The 14,941-nt window shown below is 55.2% G+C and overlaps 1 protein-coding gene across 2 annotated transcripts in view; it reads left to right on the top strand.

The window, feature by feature from the left end:
* TSC1 (TSC complex subunit 1) overlaps positions 1-13,516 on the top strand; it is a 45,858-nt gene extending 32,342 nt beyond the window's left edge. For both annotated transcript variants that reach the window (XM_080820731.1, XM_080820730.1), the window contains exons 13-23: positions 1,269-1,338; positions 1,807-1,911; positions 2,195-2,753; positions 3,719-3,762; positions 4,374-4,540; positions 5,335-5,517; positions 6,349-6,459; positions 7,182-7,304; positions 10,278-10,465; positions 10,551-10,712; positions 11,039-13,516. In XM_080820731.1, the coding sequence (XP_080676857.1) occupies positions 1,269-1,338; positions 1,807-1,911; positions 2,195-2,753; positions 3,719-3,762; positions 4,374-4,540; positions 5,335-5,517; positions 6,349-6,459; positions 7,182-7,304; positions 10,278-10,465; positions 10,551-10,712; positions 11,039-11,570 (2,244 nt within the window). In that variant the 3' untranslated portion in view covers positions 11,571-13,516. The remainder of the gene's footprint in view (positions 1-1,268; positions 1,339-1,806; positions 1,912-2,194; positions 2,754-3,718; positions 3,763-4,373; positions 4,541-5,334; positions 5,518-6,348; positions 6,460-7,181; positions 7,305-10,277; positions 10,466-10,550; positions 10,713-11,038) is intronic.
* The last annotated feature ends 1,425 nt before the right edge of the window (positions 13,517-14,941 follow it).

Here is a 14,941-nt window from a genome sequence, read left to right as displayed (position 1 = left end):
CCGTGATGTGAGTTGACGGCTAGACCAGCTGCGTTTCTCGGGGAGTGCCAGTGTGATGTGAAGGGACAGCCGACCGACGGCCGATGCTTGTTTAGACCCAGGCGTGGGGCAGGCTGCTGCTTACGTGACCAGCTGTCACTTCAAAATAAACAATGGACAGGCTTTGCTGCTGGTGGCAAAATTCAGTTTTCAGGTAAAGTTAGAGTATGAAAAACCCGATCTCTGTCGCCATGAGCTTGATGGTATCCCCGAGACTTTTGTGAAGAGGTTGAAAAGTTCTAGGGAGCCCAGTGAATAATCGAGTTTTTGATGTCATGTGGTGAATATTTCCACACTGGGAAGCCCAATGGGGCAAGTCAGGATCTTCTAAGTGTCCGGTTGTGCGATGGTCCAGAGCCGATGTAGGCAAAAGTGCAGAGGCCAGAGTGCCCCCGCGGTCTCGAACACAGCATGAAAGGTGGTGTGGCTGCTTTCAGATTCCACCTGGTAACCCCTGAGAAATGACTCCTTGTCAAGTCATCAAAGGTTAAGTCTTTTTATAACTACTTAAAACTGGGGCTTAGAAGTTCCTTCGTATGCTTTAGCCAAAATAACACACTGCAGCAGCTTGAGCGTAGAGGCTGGTCTGAGCTTCCGGCTTCCTTCCATTCAGCCAGACACGGAAGAGGGAGCACGAAGGTGGAAGAGGTTCACTCGTCTCACTGACTTTGTGTGTATTGTTTTGGAAACTGTAGTTATTTTTCATAAGAACTTGTACCATTTATGTTTACGTATAATGGGTTTATTATTGTTGTTATTATTTTTTAAAGATTTTATTTATTTGAGAGAGAGACAATGAGAGAGAGCCTTAGAGGCAAGAAGGTCAGAGGGAGAAGCAGACTCCCTGTGGAGCTGGGAGTCCCACATGAGGGACTCGATCCTGGTACTCCGGGTTCATGACCTGAGCCAAGGGCAGTTGCTTAACCAACTGAGCCACCCAGGCACCCTGGATTCATTATTTTTAAGTGAAGTAGTGAACATTTTTAAAGTGTTTGTTTCGATTTCTGGTGTAGTAACTGTACTAGAACCACATAAATAAAAGCTCATGGGACTCTTGGTTTTTAAGGCTATGAAGGTACCTTGAGACCAAACAGTGCTTAAACCACTGAGCCAAATGTTAAACTCTTTTATAATGTGTTGAAGTTTAGATTTTTAGGCTATGTCTCTTACACAAGAGAACACGTACACAATTTTCTGCCTTATGACATAAACGGTACCTATCTTTTCAGGAAGAGAAAACAGATTCAGCAAGGCCCTGTCTACACAGACAGCACCATCTCCCGAACGACAGAGGATTAGGTAAAGTCTCTGGGTAACCCTAGACCTTGCTTGTCTCTTCTTGGGTTATGTGTGCAAACAAGGAAATTCAGGAACACCACAAACTGATGAAGGCCAGAGATAGTGAGGCGTAATTAATTCTAAAAACCAACCTGATAAGAACATCAAAAAAAGCCTTTAAGCTCTTGCCGTGAAGTACCTGTTACGTGCATTTTGAGCCGGTCAGGTTGTGGTGTTTAGCTGATCTCTCAGATGTTGAGAATGGAGGATTTTATTTTCTGTGGGGTTATGTTTTTCAGTACCTTTACTTAGACTCCCTGTGGTAGCCTCGAGTTCTGGGGCCGCTCCGGGGGGGCATTGGTTTTAGCCTCCTTGCCTCACTCGGCAGGAAGAACCCTTATGGACGCCGTCCAGGTGGGGCGAGCACTTTCACAGTTGGGGGGTTACCCGTGTAGTTCTTTGACTTGAGCTATTTTCGTTTCTCTTTAGAAGAGCTACCTGGCAGCAAAGGTTCTGTCACTCTAAGTGACCTTCCAGGGTTTTTAGGAGACCTCGCCTCTGAAGAAGACAGCATCGAGAAAGCTAAAGAAGAAGGTAGTGTGTGGGGTTCTGGGCTCGTATGAGATTACTGCGAGATGGTAAAGCTCTCATCGCACCCTGAAACCGGGACTGAGTGTCAACTCTCCCAGGCTTGCTTGGTTTTTCTTCTCTTGGGGGAAGGAGGTGGGAGGTTTATTCTGGGTCCCATGCCAGGGAAAGGGGTGGCCCTTTAAGTGTCGCACCACGCGGCCCTAGGCAGCACACAGCTGTGCAAGGCCCGGCCTTTCCCAGGTGGCCCGTTTACAGTGCTGGCTCTTGCCTCCCTCCCTCCTCTCAGCGGCGATCTCTAAAGAACTGTCCGAGATCACGACGGCCGAGACCGAGCCCCTGGTTCCTCGAGGAGGCTTTGACTCTCCCTTCTACCAGGACAATCTCCCGGGCTGTCCTCGCAAGAACCATTCGGCCACCTCTGGCGCTCAGGGCGCCAGTGTGAACCCTGAGCCTTTAAACTCCTCCCTGGACAAGCTTGGGCCTGACACACCAAAGCAAGCCTTTACTCCCATAGACCCGCCCTGCGGAGGCGCCGCCGAGAGCCCTGCCGGGCACAGGGAGCGCCAGACTTCGCTGGAGACCAGCATCCTCACTCCCAGCCCTTGTAAAATTCCGCCTCAGAGGGGAGTGGGGTTTGGAAGTGGGCAGCCTCCCCCTTACGATCATCTTTTTGAGGTGGCATTGCCAAAGACCGCCCATCATTTTGTCAGCAAGAAGACCAAGGAACTGTTAAAGAAAGCAAAAGGAAACACAGAGGAGGACTATCCGCCCTCGACCTCCCCCGCGGAAGTCCTGGACAGGCTGGTCCAGCAGGGAGCGGACGCGCACAGCAAGGAGCTGAGCAAGTAAGGCCCCGCCGCGGCGTCCCTTCCCTCGCCGTGCCCGCGGCAGGAGGCTCGGCGAGAGCACGAGGGGGCCGGGACTCATTCTCCGTGCTCACGGCGGTGGCCGGCTGCCGGCTGCCCTCTGTCCTTCCAGCCGCTGCCTTTGCCTGTGCGCGGCCGCCGGCCCCGGGGGGGCTGTCCTGCAAGGGCGCTTGGGCGGGCTCAGCCGGGGGCTGCCCTGCGGGGCTGTGTGCTCTGAGAACGTGACGGGGAGGGTCTGGTATCCGGGTGACCTAGGAATCCCTGTCCCGGTGTGTCCTTCTCCAGCCGTAGGTAATGCGGTTCCTCTGATGGAAAGCAAGTCAGTGGTTTCAGGGCAGCCCCTCCCGCACACCCGCGCTCGCACACAGGCTTGCCTCCGAGAGGCCCGAGCCGCTGTCCCCACCCTTTCTCTACGGCCCTTTTCAACGGTTATCGAGGAGGGGGGCGAGGGAATCACCAGTTCCAGGGTTCGAATCCTTGGCTCTTGCTAAACAAGGTCTTGGTTTTAACGTCATGATCTTAAGTGGAATTTGACAGAGATTTTTCTTGTTGAATGAGATTTGGTGTAACGGGCTCAGGTACCGTGTACCTCAGGTACACGGCTCAGGTAAATGGCACATTGAGTAGAAAGTAGCTGGCAGTATGTTGGGGCACTCCGTCGCCTTGGAGAGCCGAGCAGAGATCGGCTGTGGCTCAAGCTCCAAGGGAGGGCGTCCACACCCTGGGGAGCCGGTCATGCTTGCTGGGCGTGCCCCCTCCCCCCCCCCCCCCGTCCGATGTGCACCGCCACCTCTGACACCCTGTGGACCTGGGGATTGAAGCTTTGTTAGGCCGTTGCTGCTTCTGACTGCAAGGAAGTGATCTAGCCTTGCGGCAATGAACAGTCCCGAGAAGGCTGTCCGGGCGAGCTCGGTAACTTTGTTCCCCTGCACCTTTCTTCCTAGGTTGTCTTTACCCAGCAAGTCTGTCGACTGGACCCACTTTGGAGGTAAAGTTGTTACTTGCACTCCAGACCAGCCCGCGTGGATCCTGCGTGCTTGTCGCCTTTTCTGTCCTCGGAGGAGGCGTGCCCTGTAGGAACAGGTCCCCCTTCGCTGCTGCTCCAGCCAGCGTATCTGCTTGGCCCCTAATATCCCAGACGTGGCAAAGCTAGCATTTTCTACTTTTGGAAAGTGGCACGTAGCAGGTGCTCGAGGCTGGAAGTGCAGAAAGCGCTGACCTCGTGCTCGGCTTTCGTAGGAAAGAGCCCAGTGAGGTCAGGGGTGGGAGCTGGGCCTGGCGGAGGACACAGCATGGTGGGGAAGGAGGGCGCCTCGAAGAACCGAACGTATGGTTTGGGTCTGCGGGGAGGAGTCAGGAAGCTCTCAGGAGTCCTCCCGCCTTCTAGCATTTTGTGCTCCTTCAGAGGGCAGCCGGTAGTCAGTCCTCCTCCCCTCTCCTGACGCACGACCGTCGCTGAGACACAGGCGGCCTTTGCCGAGGGAGCGGGGACTTGTTGCTGCGAGAAGCGCGTTTTGGAAGCTGGCTGACCAGGGCAGGGTCTTGACGGAACCGTCTGTAAAAGGCCTCTCTGCCACCCTCCCTCTGCTTTAAAATCAGGCTCTCCTCCCTCAGATGAGATCCGCACCCTCCGTAACCAGCTGCTGTTACTGCACAACCAGTTACTGTATGAGCGTTTCAAGAGGCAGCAGCACGCGCTCCGGAACAGGCGGCTCCTCCGCAAGGCGGTCAAGGCGGCAGCCCTGGAGGAGCACAACGCGGCCATGGTGAGCGCCCCGGGGGCCGTGGGCAGGGCGCGCCCCGGGCTCTGGGGTTCGCGCGGGCTCCGTCTTCTGGAGGCAGCGGCTGCCAGCTGGCGGCCCAGGTGTCCCGTCCCGGCTCCGCACGACACCGCGGCTCGGGGTGGTCGCTCGGTCTCTGAGGGTGACCGAATGGCCCTGGTAGGACAAGTGGCTTCCGTGTGTACTTGTGATCACCTGCACCGGTCACAGAGTCAGAGGCGCGATTTTGTTCCTCCAAATGCGAAACCAGCTTTCCTGAAGCTGTTGTGTGACAAAAATCTTACGGCACCGGGGAGAAGCCAGTCAGACCTAAAGGCCGGGGCTCTGCTGCTCCTCCCCTCAGGGAAGTCGCTCAGCCTCTGCAGCCTCTGTTACCCGTTTCGTGAAACGGGGGTGCTGACAGCAGCAGCATTGGCAGCCGTGCTGCCCAGGGAGGTCCCGGGACTCTGTGCTCACTGCCGGGGTGGCAGCCGGTGTTAGGGACCTGGCTGCTTGGTGATTATTCAAGGTCTTGGGCCAGTGCTGGTGGTTAGGACTTTGGAAGGTGTTTGGAGTAACTGGGCCCAAGTGAGGTTCTTCCAGCGGCTCCCGATCCCCGTGCCGCTGGCAGGTTGGTGGCCCTGGCCTGCAAGTCTGGCTGGACAGTCGCGAGCTGGTGGCTGCGGTGCCTGCGGTTAAAGCTTCAGGGCGGTATGTGGCCGTCGGGCACTGGCGACACGGGCGCCTCACTGCCCCCGTCGGGAGGCAGCTAAAATGATCGCGTCTTTGCTCTCCGCTAGAAAGACCAGTTGAAGTTGCAAGAGAAGGATATCCAGATCTGGAAGGTCAGCGTGCAGAAGGAGCAGGCCCGGTGCAGCCAGCTGCAGGAGCAGCGAGACGCGATGGTGGCCCAGCTGCACAGCCAGATCCGACAGCTGCAGCACGACCGCGAGGAGTTCTACAACCAGAGCCAGGAGCTGCAGGTACGGGCGGCGGCCCCGGGCTGCTGGGACAGGGCACGGAGGTGCCTCGCTCCGCCCGACGGCCAGGAAGGGCTTTTCTCTCTGCTGCGGCGGTGCGTAGACAGCATCTCGGGCCGATACGCAGCTCCTGTGGCATTTTGGTCACTTCCCTGGCTTTCCAAGGCAAAAAGAAACACTTGACTGTTGTGCTTTTAAGCAGATCTGAATAACTTAGTCCTCACGCCCCGACAACCCAGCAGCTGTTTGAGGACAGTAGACCTAAGTTCACGTTGTTGTAGATTTTGTTTTTAAACGACCACCATGACTCACCAGTGCTGTGTGTGTCCCTGTTGGGCACCGCAGAGGCTCAGACCTTGGAGTCACACTGGACACCGACGCCCTCTTTTCCCGTTTCACGCCGGTGTTCACACAGTGCTTTGTATCCCAGCAAACCCCAGAACCCTGCTTCGCAGACCTGCCTACATCCCCTGCCCTCGCCCGCACGTCTGCTCCCGCCTCTCTGCTGCCTCCAGCGTGCCGTTCACATGACGAGCGGCAGGTGTCGCTGTGTTTCCCTCAGACACTTCACATCTCCCCGCCCCAGCCCTGTGGGTTGGCTTGGTTTGGGGACTGCGGATCTAAGAGCTTCTTGTTCTTTTGCTAAACAAATCAGGAACTCAGAAATCAGCCATAACTTGATTTTTAAAACTAAGAGACTAAATCCTAGTGACCCAAGAATAGTAGAGCAGCTGCGAAGCTGGGCTCCCCCACTTGTCCGCGGGCTGCCGGCCGGGTCGGGTGGTGCCCTGGCTGGAGGCGGTGGGTAACTTCCTGGCGTGTCTCTCCGGGCAGACGAAGCTGGAGGACTGCAGGAACATGATCTCGGAGCTGCGTCTGGAACTGAAGAAGGCCAGCAGCAAGGTGTGCCACACCGAGCTGCTGCTCAGTCAGGTGTCCCAGAAGGTAAGCGGCGGGGCCGGCTGGGTCTGCTCTCGCACCTCTTACCGACGTTCTTCCTCCAGACGGGGTGAGGCCCTTATCTGCGTGCCTCCAGCTGGGGTTCCCACCCGGGAGCGAGGTGGCCCCCCACCCCCACCCCAGGGGACAAGGGCAATGTGTGGAGGCACTTTTGGTGCTACTGGCATCACGTGGGCGGGGGCCTGGGTGCTGCGACCCGCCCCACAATGCACAGGACAGGTTCCGTAGTGGAGAAGCACCCGGCCTGCACCTGGGTCTGTGTGTGCCCCCGGGAGTCCTCTCTTACATCCTCGTTTACATAAACGTGGGAAGTTTGCTCACAAAATGCTCCTGAGCTAAGGTCCCTCCCGTTTTGGGATTCACCGCATTCTGTACAGTTTATGTATGAGCCTGTGCGTTTTCCTGGGCTTTAACCCTGGGCTCATGTCCCCACGGTGAAGGTCACACATGCCCGTCCTCCGCAGGCATCCCGTGGGTGGCCACTTTGATGTAGCGACTCTCCACTGCTTCCCCTTTGCTCAGCGCCGTTTTGAAGTTGCCGTGGGTCACCTTCCTCCCTGCTAGCCGTTGTGTTTGGGGATTTGAAACTGTGGGAGTTTATTGTCCCCTAGCACTGACACCCGGAGTTGCAAGCCAGCCCCTGTGTACACCCACCGGCCAGATGTGGGCCACGGGGGCACTCACGTGGCCCTCCCTGTTTTGGTTAGCTCTCGAACAGTGAGTCGGTCCAGCAGCAGATGGAGTTCTTGAACCGGCAGCTGTTGGTCCTCGGGGAGGTCAACGAGTTGTATCTGGAACAACTGCAGAGCAAGCACTCGGACACCACAAAGGTATGCCGGGGCTTGGGGAGCCGCGCCCGGGGGGTGGGGAGCCCGTAGGACCCAGGCAGCAGGTCTGCGGCCGCAGGGAATGGTCGTGGCCCCGTGGACGAGCCCTCTTCGGCCGTCGTGCGAGCTTGTTTCCCCCGGTTTGCTTGCTTTGCAATGAAGTCAGGGTAAGTGAAAGCGCCGCATGGTAATTGGTACAGAGTAGCTGATAAAGGGTTTGTCTTCTCTTACCAGTGCCCACTTCGAGAGAGGGAGAGAGAGAGAGAGAGAGAGACAAAAAAAGGATAGGAAGCCAGTTCTGTTGAACATAACGCTCGGGACTGTGGGTATATACTGGTATACATATTTTTTCTTCCTTTTAATGTTGAATTTAATTTCAGCAGATGGCGGTTCAGTCCTGGCAACAAGGCCAGTATTGGCATGATCTTACACTAATTAGTGTCTCACCAATGGTGTTGAGGCAGAAGTTTTATGTCACTTTATAAATAGCCTCGGGTAATGTTAGTGAATGAGCTGGGAATGAATTGGGATGGAATTTTAATAGTAAATGCTCAGATGCCTCCTGTCACTAACTTCTCCATCACACACAGGCTTACTTTTTAGGATTTCTTGGGTTTGTGCTTTGTAAAGCTTTTTTGGCCAAATGTAGAAAGTAGTCTTAGAAGCAGAGAGATGTAATTTTCATAATAGAGTTACTCCTTATTTCGCAGCTCCTCTCGGCTCTCAGATTCAGACTCCCTTTGGAAGGATGTTAAGTGTGGAACTTTCTAGAAACCAGCTAGCACTCATTTTGGAGGTATAATGGGCTTGGAAAAGAACGAGGGGAAAAGAGACCTAAGAGACAGGAGACCCTCTGAAAATGCTGACCGAAATGCATTCCTAACATCTGCCGAGAGAAGTCAGCTGGGCTGGCCTCTGTGCTGTTGCCTTCGGCTGGAGCACTTGGACTCCTGGGACCTCCCGCAGCCGCCTGATCTCTCCGGACCCTGTTTCACAGTCCCTACGTGGATATGATGACCCTGACTTGTAGCAGCTGGGGTGTCTACGGTTGTAAGCAGGAACAAAGACGCCACTAACCCAGCTTAACAAAAAGAAGTTCGTTATTCCACTTGACAAGAAGTCCGAAAGCCAGTGGGTTCCGGGCTGGCCCAGTCAGTTTAGGGACAGTATCCAAGAGCCCGGTTCTGAGTGCCCGACTGGCTCGGTCTGTAGAGCATGTCCCTGTCTTTTTATTTTTTTTTGATTTATTTTTTAAAATTAATTAATTATTTATTTTTTTAAAAGATTTTATTTATTTATCCCAGGACCCTGGGATCATGACCCGAGCCAAAGGCAGAGGCCTTAACCCACCGAGCCACCCAGGCGCCCTGCCCCTGTCTTTTTAGAATTTAAAAAAAAAAAAATTTAAGGTTTTGTCCTTTTTTAGTTTTTTAATTTGTTTAAGTGGTGTCTATACCCCACGTGGGGCTTGAGCTCACAACCTTGAGATCAAGAGTATGGGCAGATGGACAGGAGCGTGTGACTCTTGATCTTGGGGTTGTGAGTTTGAGCCCCATGTGGGGCATAGAGATTACTTAAAAAAAAGCGTCCCGTTTTTTCCACTCTCCTGCACCACTCGGCCTGTCCTAGCAACCTTTTCCTCTGGCTAGCTGTGCCGATGGCTGCAAGGTGTGAGCCACAGGAATGGCGGTCACGGGTAGACAGACACCATGACCTCCCTTGGAAGAGGAGAGGTCGCTTCCTGCGGGTCTCTCAGTGAGGAAACTTTGCCAGGGACCCTCCAGCAGACTTCCCACCCTTGCTGTTGGCCAGGATTGTGTCTTGTGTCCATCCCTAGCTCAGTCATTGCCGTGGACCTGTCAGAATTTGCCCTTGGACCTGGAGTCAGGCTTTCTCTTGTTCAGTCAAGTGGGGAGGCGGGGTGGTACCGGCGAATCAGCTTGGGCATGGCTGGTAGGTGTGGGGTAGGACGTCCTGAGGTGGTTGTGAGGGTTCGTGGAGGCGCATGGATGTTCCTAGTCCGGTGGTTTGGCTTGACTCTCCGTAAAGAACTACTGTCACTGACGACAAAGGCCCGGCTGGTTCGCCTCACCTGTGCTGAAGTCTGGAGCCCCCGGGCACGGCTACAACGGCCATGATCTGGTGCCCAGTGCTGAGCTTCAGTCTGCGGAGTCCCACTCCAGGAAAGCAGTCACTGGTCGTCTTTGAGGCAGGGACACCCCCGTGGAAGTTCATCTCATTGCTCCTTGTTTTCTATCCTTTCTTTTTTTAAAAGATTTTATTTAGTGTTGAGTTACTCTGGATTCAGCTGGCTGGGTCTGTCGGCAGGCAGCCATCTGCCTGGCGTGATTTGCAGGCCTTCCGGGTGCCCGAGCCACATGTGCGGCGTGGCCTGAGCGAGCCAGTCCCACTGCGCTGCGCCCGCTGCCTCTCCCTCAGTCAGTGTGCGGGGAGAAGAGCCTGACGGAAGGCAAATCAGCTGCGACCCCACTACGTTGAAAGAAGCGGATATCGGTGTAGCTTCATCTGGCGTCTGTGAATGTCACGTTGATGTAGTTGATCCTCCTGTTCACGTGTTTTTATATAAAGTCCATTTTTTAAATCTTTTTCTTACTGATACATAAACTGTAAGTTTACTAAAAACTTAGAGATATAAAATGTATTTTAACTCACTCTTCTCCTGGTGTTAGACTTAACAGCGCTTTGGTTTTTTGCCCTTCTGCCATGTGATACGGTGATACATTTTTGTGCAAAATGCCTAGTCATGTTTCAGATGATTTCCTCAGGGGCGGATTTCAAGGAAGGGCTACTAGATTAATACTTCTTGCCAGCTTTCTTTGCAGCAAGTTGTAGGACCTCAGATTTCCGGGAGCAGTGCCCCAAAGCGCCTTCTTTGTGCGCAGAGCCTTGCTTTCGCACAACGGAGGTAGCATGCTTGCTTGCTTCCTCGGGGACTAACTCCAGCCCCTCTTGTAGGAGGTGGAGATGATGAAAGCTGCGTGTCGGAAAGAACTAGAAAAAAACAGAAGCCACGTTCTCCAGCAGAATCAGAGGCTTGATACCTCCCAGAAGCGGATTTTGGAACTGGAATCTCACCTGGCCAAGAAAGACCACCTTCTCTTGGAGCAGAAGAAATATTTAGAGGATGTCAAAGTCCAGGCAAGGTAACTTCGGTGGGCACGGGTGTCTGCGGTGGTGGTTTCTTTTGTCAGCAGGGCTTCCTATATCCTGGGGTGGTCTGTGTTTCAGAGGACAGCTGCAGGCGGCAGAGAGCAGGTATGAGGCTCAGAAAAGGATCACCCAAGTGTTTGAGTTGGAGATCTTAGATTTATACGGCAGGTTGGAGAAGGACGGCCTCCTGAAGAAACTTGAAGAAGAAAAGGCAGAAGCAGCCGAAGCGGCAGAAGAAAGGTAGGAGCAAAGAGGCGGGAGCAGCGGCCTGGTCCCTGAGCCACCGGCAGCAGAACAGGGCGTGAGAAACCATGCCCGGTGGCCCCTCTGGTTCCCTGTCCTTGGCCCGGAATCGCAGGATGTGGTCACAGGAAGTGCTCACACGTGCGATCTCTGTGTCCCGTCCCGCGTTGAGACTCGGTGTCTTCTGCCGAGGCTTCACGCTCGGGTTTTCCCGCTCGAAAGCGTAGAGTTCGGTGTCTGCATGAGCCGGCGTAGTCACACGCCTCCCATCCCCACAGGCGCTGCCAACACCGCCCCCCTTCTCCTCCTTGGATTTCTTACAGGCTTGCCTGTTGCAAGGACGGCTGCTCGGATTCTGTAACAGGGCACAATGAAGAGGCATCTGGCCACAATGGCGAGACCAAGTCCCCCCGACCCGGGGCCGGCAGCGCAAGTAGAGGGGGTGGAGGTGGCGGTGGCGGCGGCGGCGGCGGCGGCAGCGAGCTCTTGACCCCGGAGAAACCCCCCAGCCAGAGGGCAGGCCTGTTCAGCAGTCGGTGGGAAACTGCCATGGGAGGGTCCGCCACCAGCATCCCCACGACTGTCGGCTCCCTTCCCAGCTCAAAAAGCTTCCTAGGCATGAAGGCACGAGAGTTATTTCGTAATAAGAGTGAGAGCCAGTGTGATGAAGACGGCGTGACCATCAGTAGCCTTTCTGAGACGCTAAAGACAGAACTGGGCAGAGACCCGGGTGCGGAAGCCAAGACCCCCCTGAACCTCGACGGCCCGCACCCTTCCCCCCCAAACCCGGACAGTGTTGGACAGCTCCACATCATGGACTACAACGAGACTCATCATGAACACAGCGAAGGATGACGGTCAATCAGTGTTAACTTGCAGGTTGCTGGCTTAGAACAGGAGGTGTGAATGCACGTTCCCAGGCTTTCCTGTTTCCGGGGTCTGGGTGGCTAGCTCACGCGGTGGCAACGGGATGGAGGTCCTTTTGACAGTTGACTGAACGCAGAACGGTTTTTGGATCTGGCATTGAAATGCCTCTTAATGTCCCCCCTCAGCCCGCCCCCCCAGCCTGTCTTTCGTTTACCCAGCAGTGTGGACTAATCCGAGGGCCAGTTTGCGTTCCTCAGTAGCTTTATTTTCTTCCTTCCCCCACAATGGTCGTGCCCTTTGAACCTGTGCAATATGAGGCCAGATTGAATCTTTGAGTCTAACACACACTCTCTCCTTTCCCGACACTCGGAGAACGGGTCGGCTCTCCGTTAGCCCAGGTAACTGTGGTGTCGCAGGTAAGTCTGGTTCTGTCCCTTTCCGTGGGGGGGTAGCTTGCGAAGCTGGTCGACTTCACGGGAGACCTTGTCACTGCTTTTTGGTTCTGAAGCGCAGCCCCTGAAGCAGCAGCTCTAGGGAGACAGTGGTTTATTCGCCCGTCCGTTCTTTGGCGGTTCTGCTAAGCTTTCTAGAAAGTTCTGTGTGAACCGTGTGTTGGTAAGGGGCATCTGGAGCTGGCGCCGTGGAGACCACCCTTCCCCTTTGGGAATGCTCTGTCCCTCCTTCCCCGCTACCTCTTATTTATTTGGTGTTCGCTGGAAAGCTGGGACCGCTCTGACCAGGCTGGCGTGGGGATGGTGAAACCCGCTCCCTGCAGGAGGGGAGGGTGGGGGGCTGAGCAGTTGCCCGGGAAGCCCTCGTGGACGAGGAACTGTCCCTCGGGCAGGGCTGTGCTAACTGAGCCTTGGGGTTCAACTCCCCGCCCCAGTCTGTCTGCCTGTCTCCGTTCGTGTTCCCCTGAGCCTCTTATTTATGTCAGCTTCTCGGTGATGCTGCCACACAGAAAGGCTCTGAAAGTCCAAAGAGCTTCTTCAGCATTTAAATGACCGTTGCTTCAGGCTGGTGGCGCCGCCTCGCTGTTGCTGGTTCTAGACCACCAAAAAGGTAACAGCTTTCTCACGCCAGCCGAACTTTCCGGGGCCAACCCCATGAGGAGCTTGATGATGCGCCCCTCCCGCACGTTGGTGGTGGCCGAGCCTTCCAGGGCAGAGTCCCGGTGAGCGTTGACAAAGGCCGTCTGACGTGCACCCCGGGCTGCCCGCACACGCTCAGGGGAGGGGACCCCAGCGCAGCCTCTGAACTCAACACAGGCTCCGGAGGTAGAAGCTAGAAGCCGAAGAGTTGTTGCTTAGTGTCCCAGCTGAGGCAAGGGGAGACTGGTAGGAAAGAGCCGATGAACTTGGTTTTTCTCTTTTTATTCTTTTAGTTAAAAGTATACGAGGGCTCAGCCGTGGGGGGGGGGAAGGATGGACTATAATGGTACGAAATCTTAACTGCTTACAGATGCTTCCAGCACGGGAGGGGAAAGGTCTCTTCTTTTTAGGGTTGTAGTAGATATCCTAGCTCTCCTAACCAGAGGGGCCTAAGTCACGAGAGACGCTGTGTCGCCACAACTGCGCTAGCGCGAGACCTCATCAGGACAGTATCTCCCGGTGTGCCCAGCTGCCCGGCCCTACCTGGCCCGCCAGCGGCCGCTGCATGTCCCGTGTGGACTAGCGATAACCTCACGTGGTGAATTCAGTTTTGTCCAAAGGAAAGCTTGAAATCGAGCATGTCCTATTTCCTAGTTCAGTTTTAGAAAAGCAAAACATGAACAAATTCAGAAAGGAAAAAAAATGTTAACTGGATTCCTACTGAAACCGGGTCAGAATGCTCACCCTCCCCCAACCCAAGGGACCCGTGCCACAGAACAAAGACACCAGGCATTTAAATCAAAGCCTTTTCCCCGATTAACTGGCAAAGGCAGAGGCCAATGTAAAGAAAAAAAAAAACATTTTTAAGAACCGAGCAGATCGTATGACTACAGGGAGGGAGGAGGCAGTGTGGCGGCGTGGGCCGCAGCCTGCGCAGGAGGCTCCGCGGACAGGCGTCTGGGCCCCGGGCCCTTGGCACATGCCTCAGCCCTGGTGGCCGCTCAGCTCGATGACCGTGGCCGACCCAAGGGGGGGCTGCGCTCGGCTTCCTTTGGGTTCTAGGGGGCCCGGCTTTTTACTCAGCCGCGGCTGGGGGGTTGAGGCCTTGGGGTGTTGAGGTACGCAGCCTAAACACTTAGGGTTTTATGCCACAAGGGACTCAAGCCCATAGTAAAGTTTAGTTTGGTTTTAAAAACAATAAACCTGCCGGGAGTCAACAGGTCACTTGACTGCGCTGCAGCAAGTCTTTTTAAGGACGGAAAGGTGATGGCAGAGGGACGCGAGGGAGAGAAGCCGGGTCTGGGAGCTGCCAGGGCAGATGAAGTAGAAGTTAGCATCGGGGGTAGAGCCGGTCTCCAGACGGTCGAGCAGCAGCTGGTGTCGACCCAGGTCAGGCTTGGGCTGCCTGTGCCCTGCCACTCGGGGCAGACTTGCCTGCCCCAGAACCACGTGGCCAGTGTGCGTGACCTGCTCTGGTCCCCACCCGACACGAACCAAGGTCAGCATGGGCCCTGGGGTTGGAGTCTGCTTCTTGGGCAGCATGAAATTTGTTTTCAAAAGTAGCACTACAGTATCCCGGGGGTGGGGGCTGGGGTGGGGGGATGGTGGGCAGGGGTGGGCGGAGTGGCTGCGGGCTCTCCATAGAGAAAGTGCATTCCTGAGTCCACTGTGGGACGGAAGCACACGGACCTCTCTCAGACAGGACTTTGAGGGTTTTTAAAAAGGTTTTTGACAGGGTTCTGCCATAAAATCTACAGAAATTGTTAGTATAGCATTGGAAGAAAGATCTGGTCACAAGAAAGAAAAATCCAAAGGCAGGAGACAGGTCATTTCTTGGGTAGGAGGTTTGAAAGGCTTCTGTGCAGCTGAATGCTAGGCTGGCCGTGGCCTCCCTAGTGTGGTCAGCAGAGTGTTCCAGCTGCTGGGGGCTCTTAGCAGGCTCCGTGGGGGCAGCTGCTGTGTGAACCAGAATGCGTATGCCGTGTGGGGCAGAAAGGGGCCAGCTCTTCTGAGCAGGGAACCTGGGAGCCACTGACACGGATGGCGAGCCCACCGTGCCACCGTGGTCCAAGAGGCCGGCACATCATGGAGCCAAATCAGGATGACAAGACAGGAAACTCCAGACCCTGGGCTGTCCCCATTTCCAGTGGTTTTGTCACAAGAGGCCAAAGTCTTGTGGTTGTGTAGAAGGGGATGGCTGATATGGTGGCTGCGATGAGGGGATCCCTGTGAGCTGGGCCGTGGGGGTTCAGACTCCCAGTTGCAAAT

The sequence above is a fragment of the Martes martes genome (assembly GCF_963455335.1).
Source record: "Martes martes genome assembly, chromosome: 12".
Lineage (NCBI taxonomy): Eukaryota > Metazoa > Chordata > Mammalia > Carnivora > Mustelidae > Martes > Martes martes.
The sequence above is the reverse complement of the archived record's forward strand: the minus strand, read 5'-3'. Positions and strand labels throughout refer to the sequence as shown.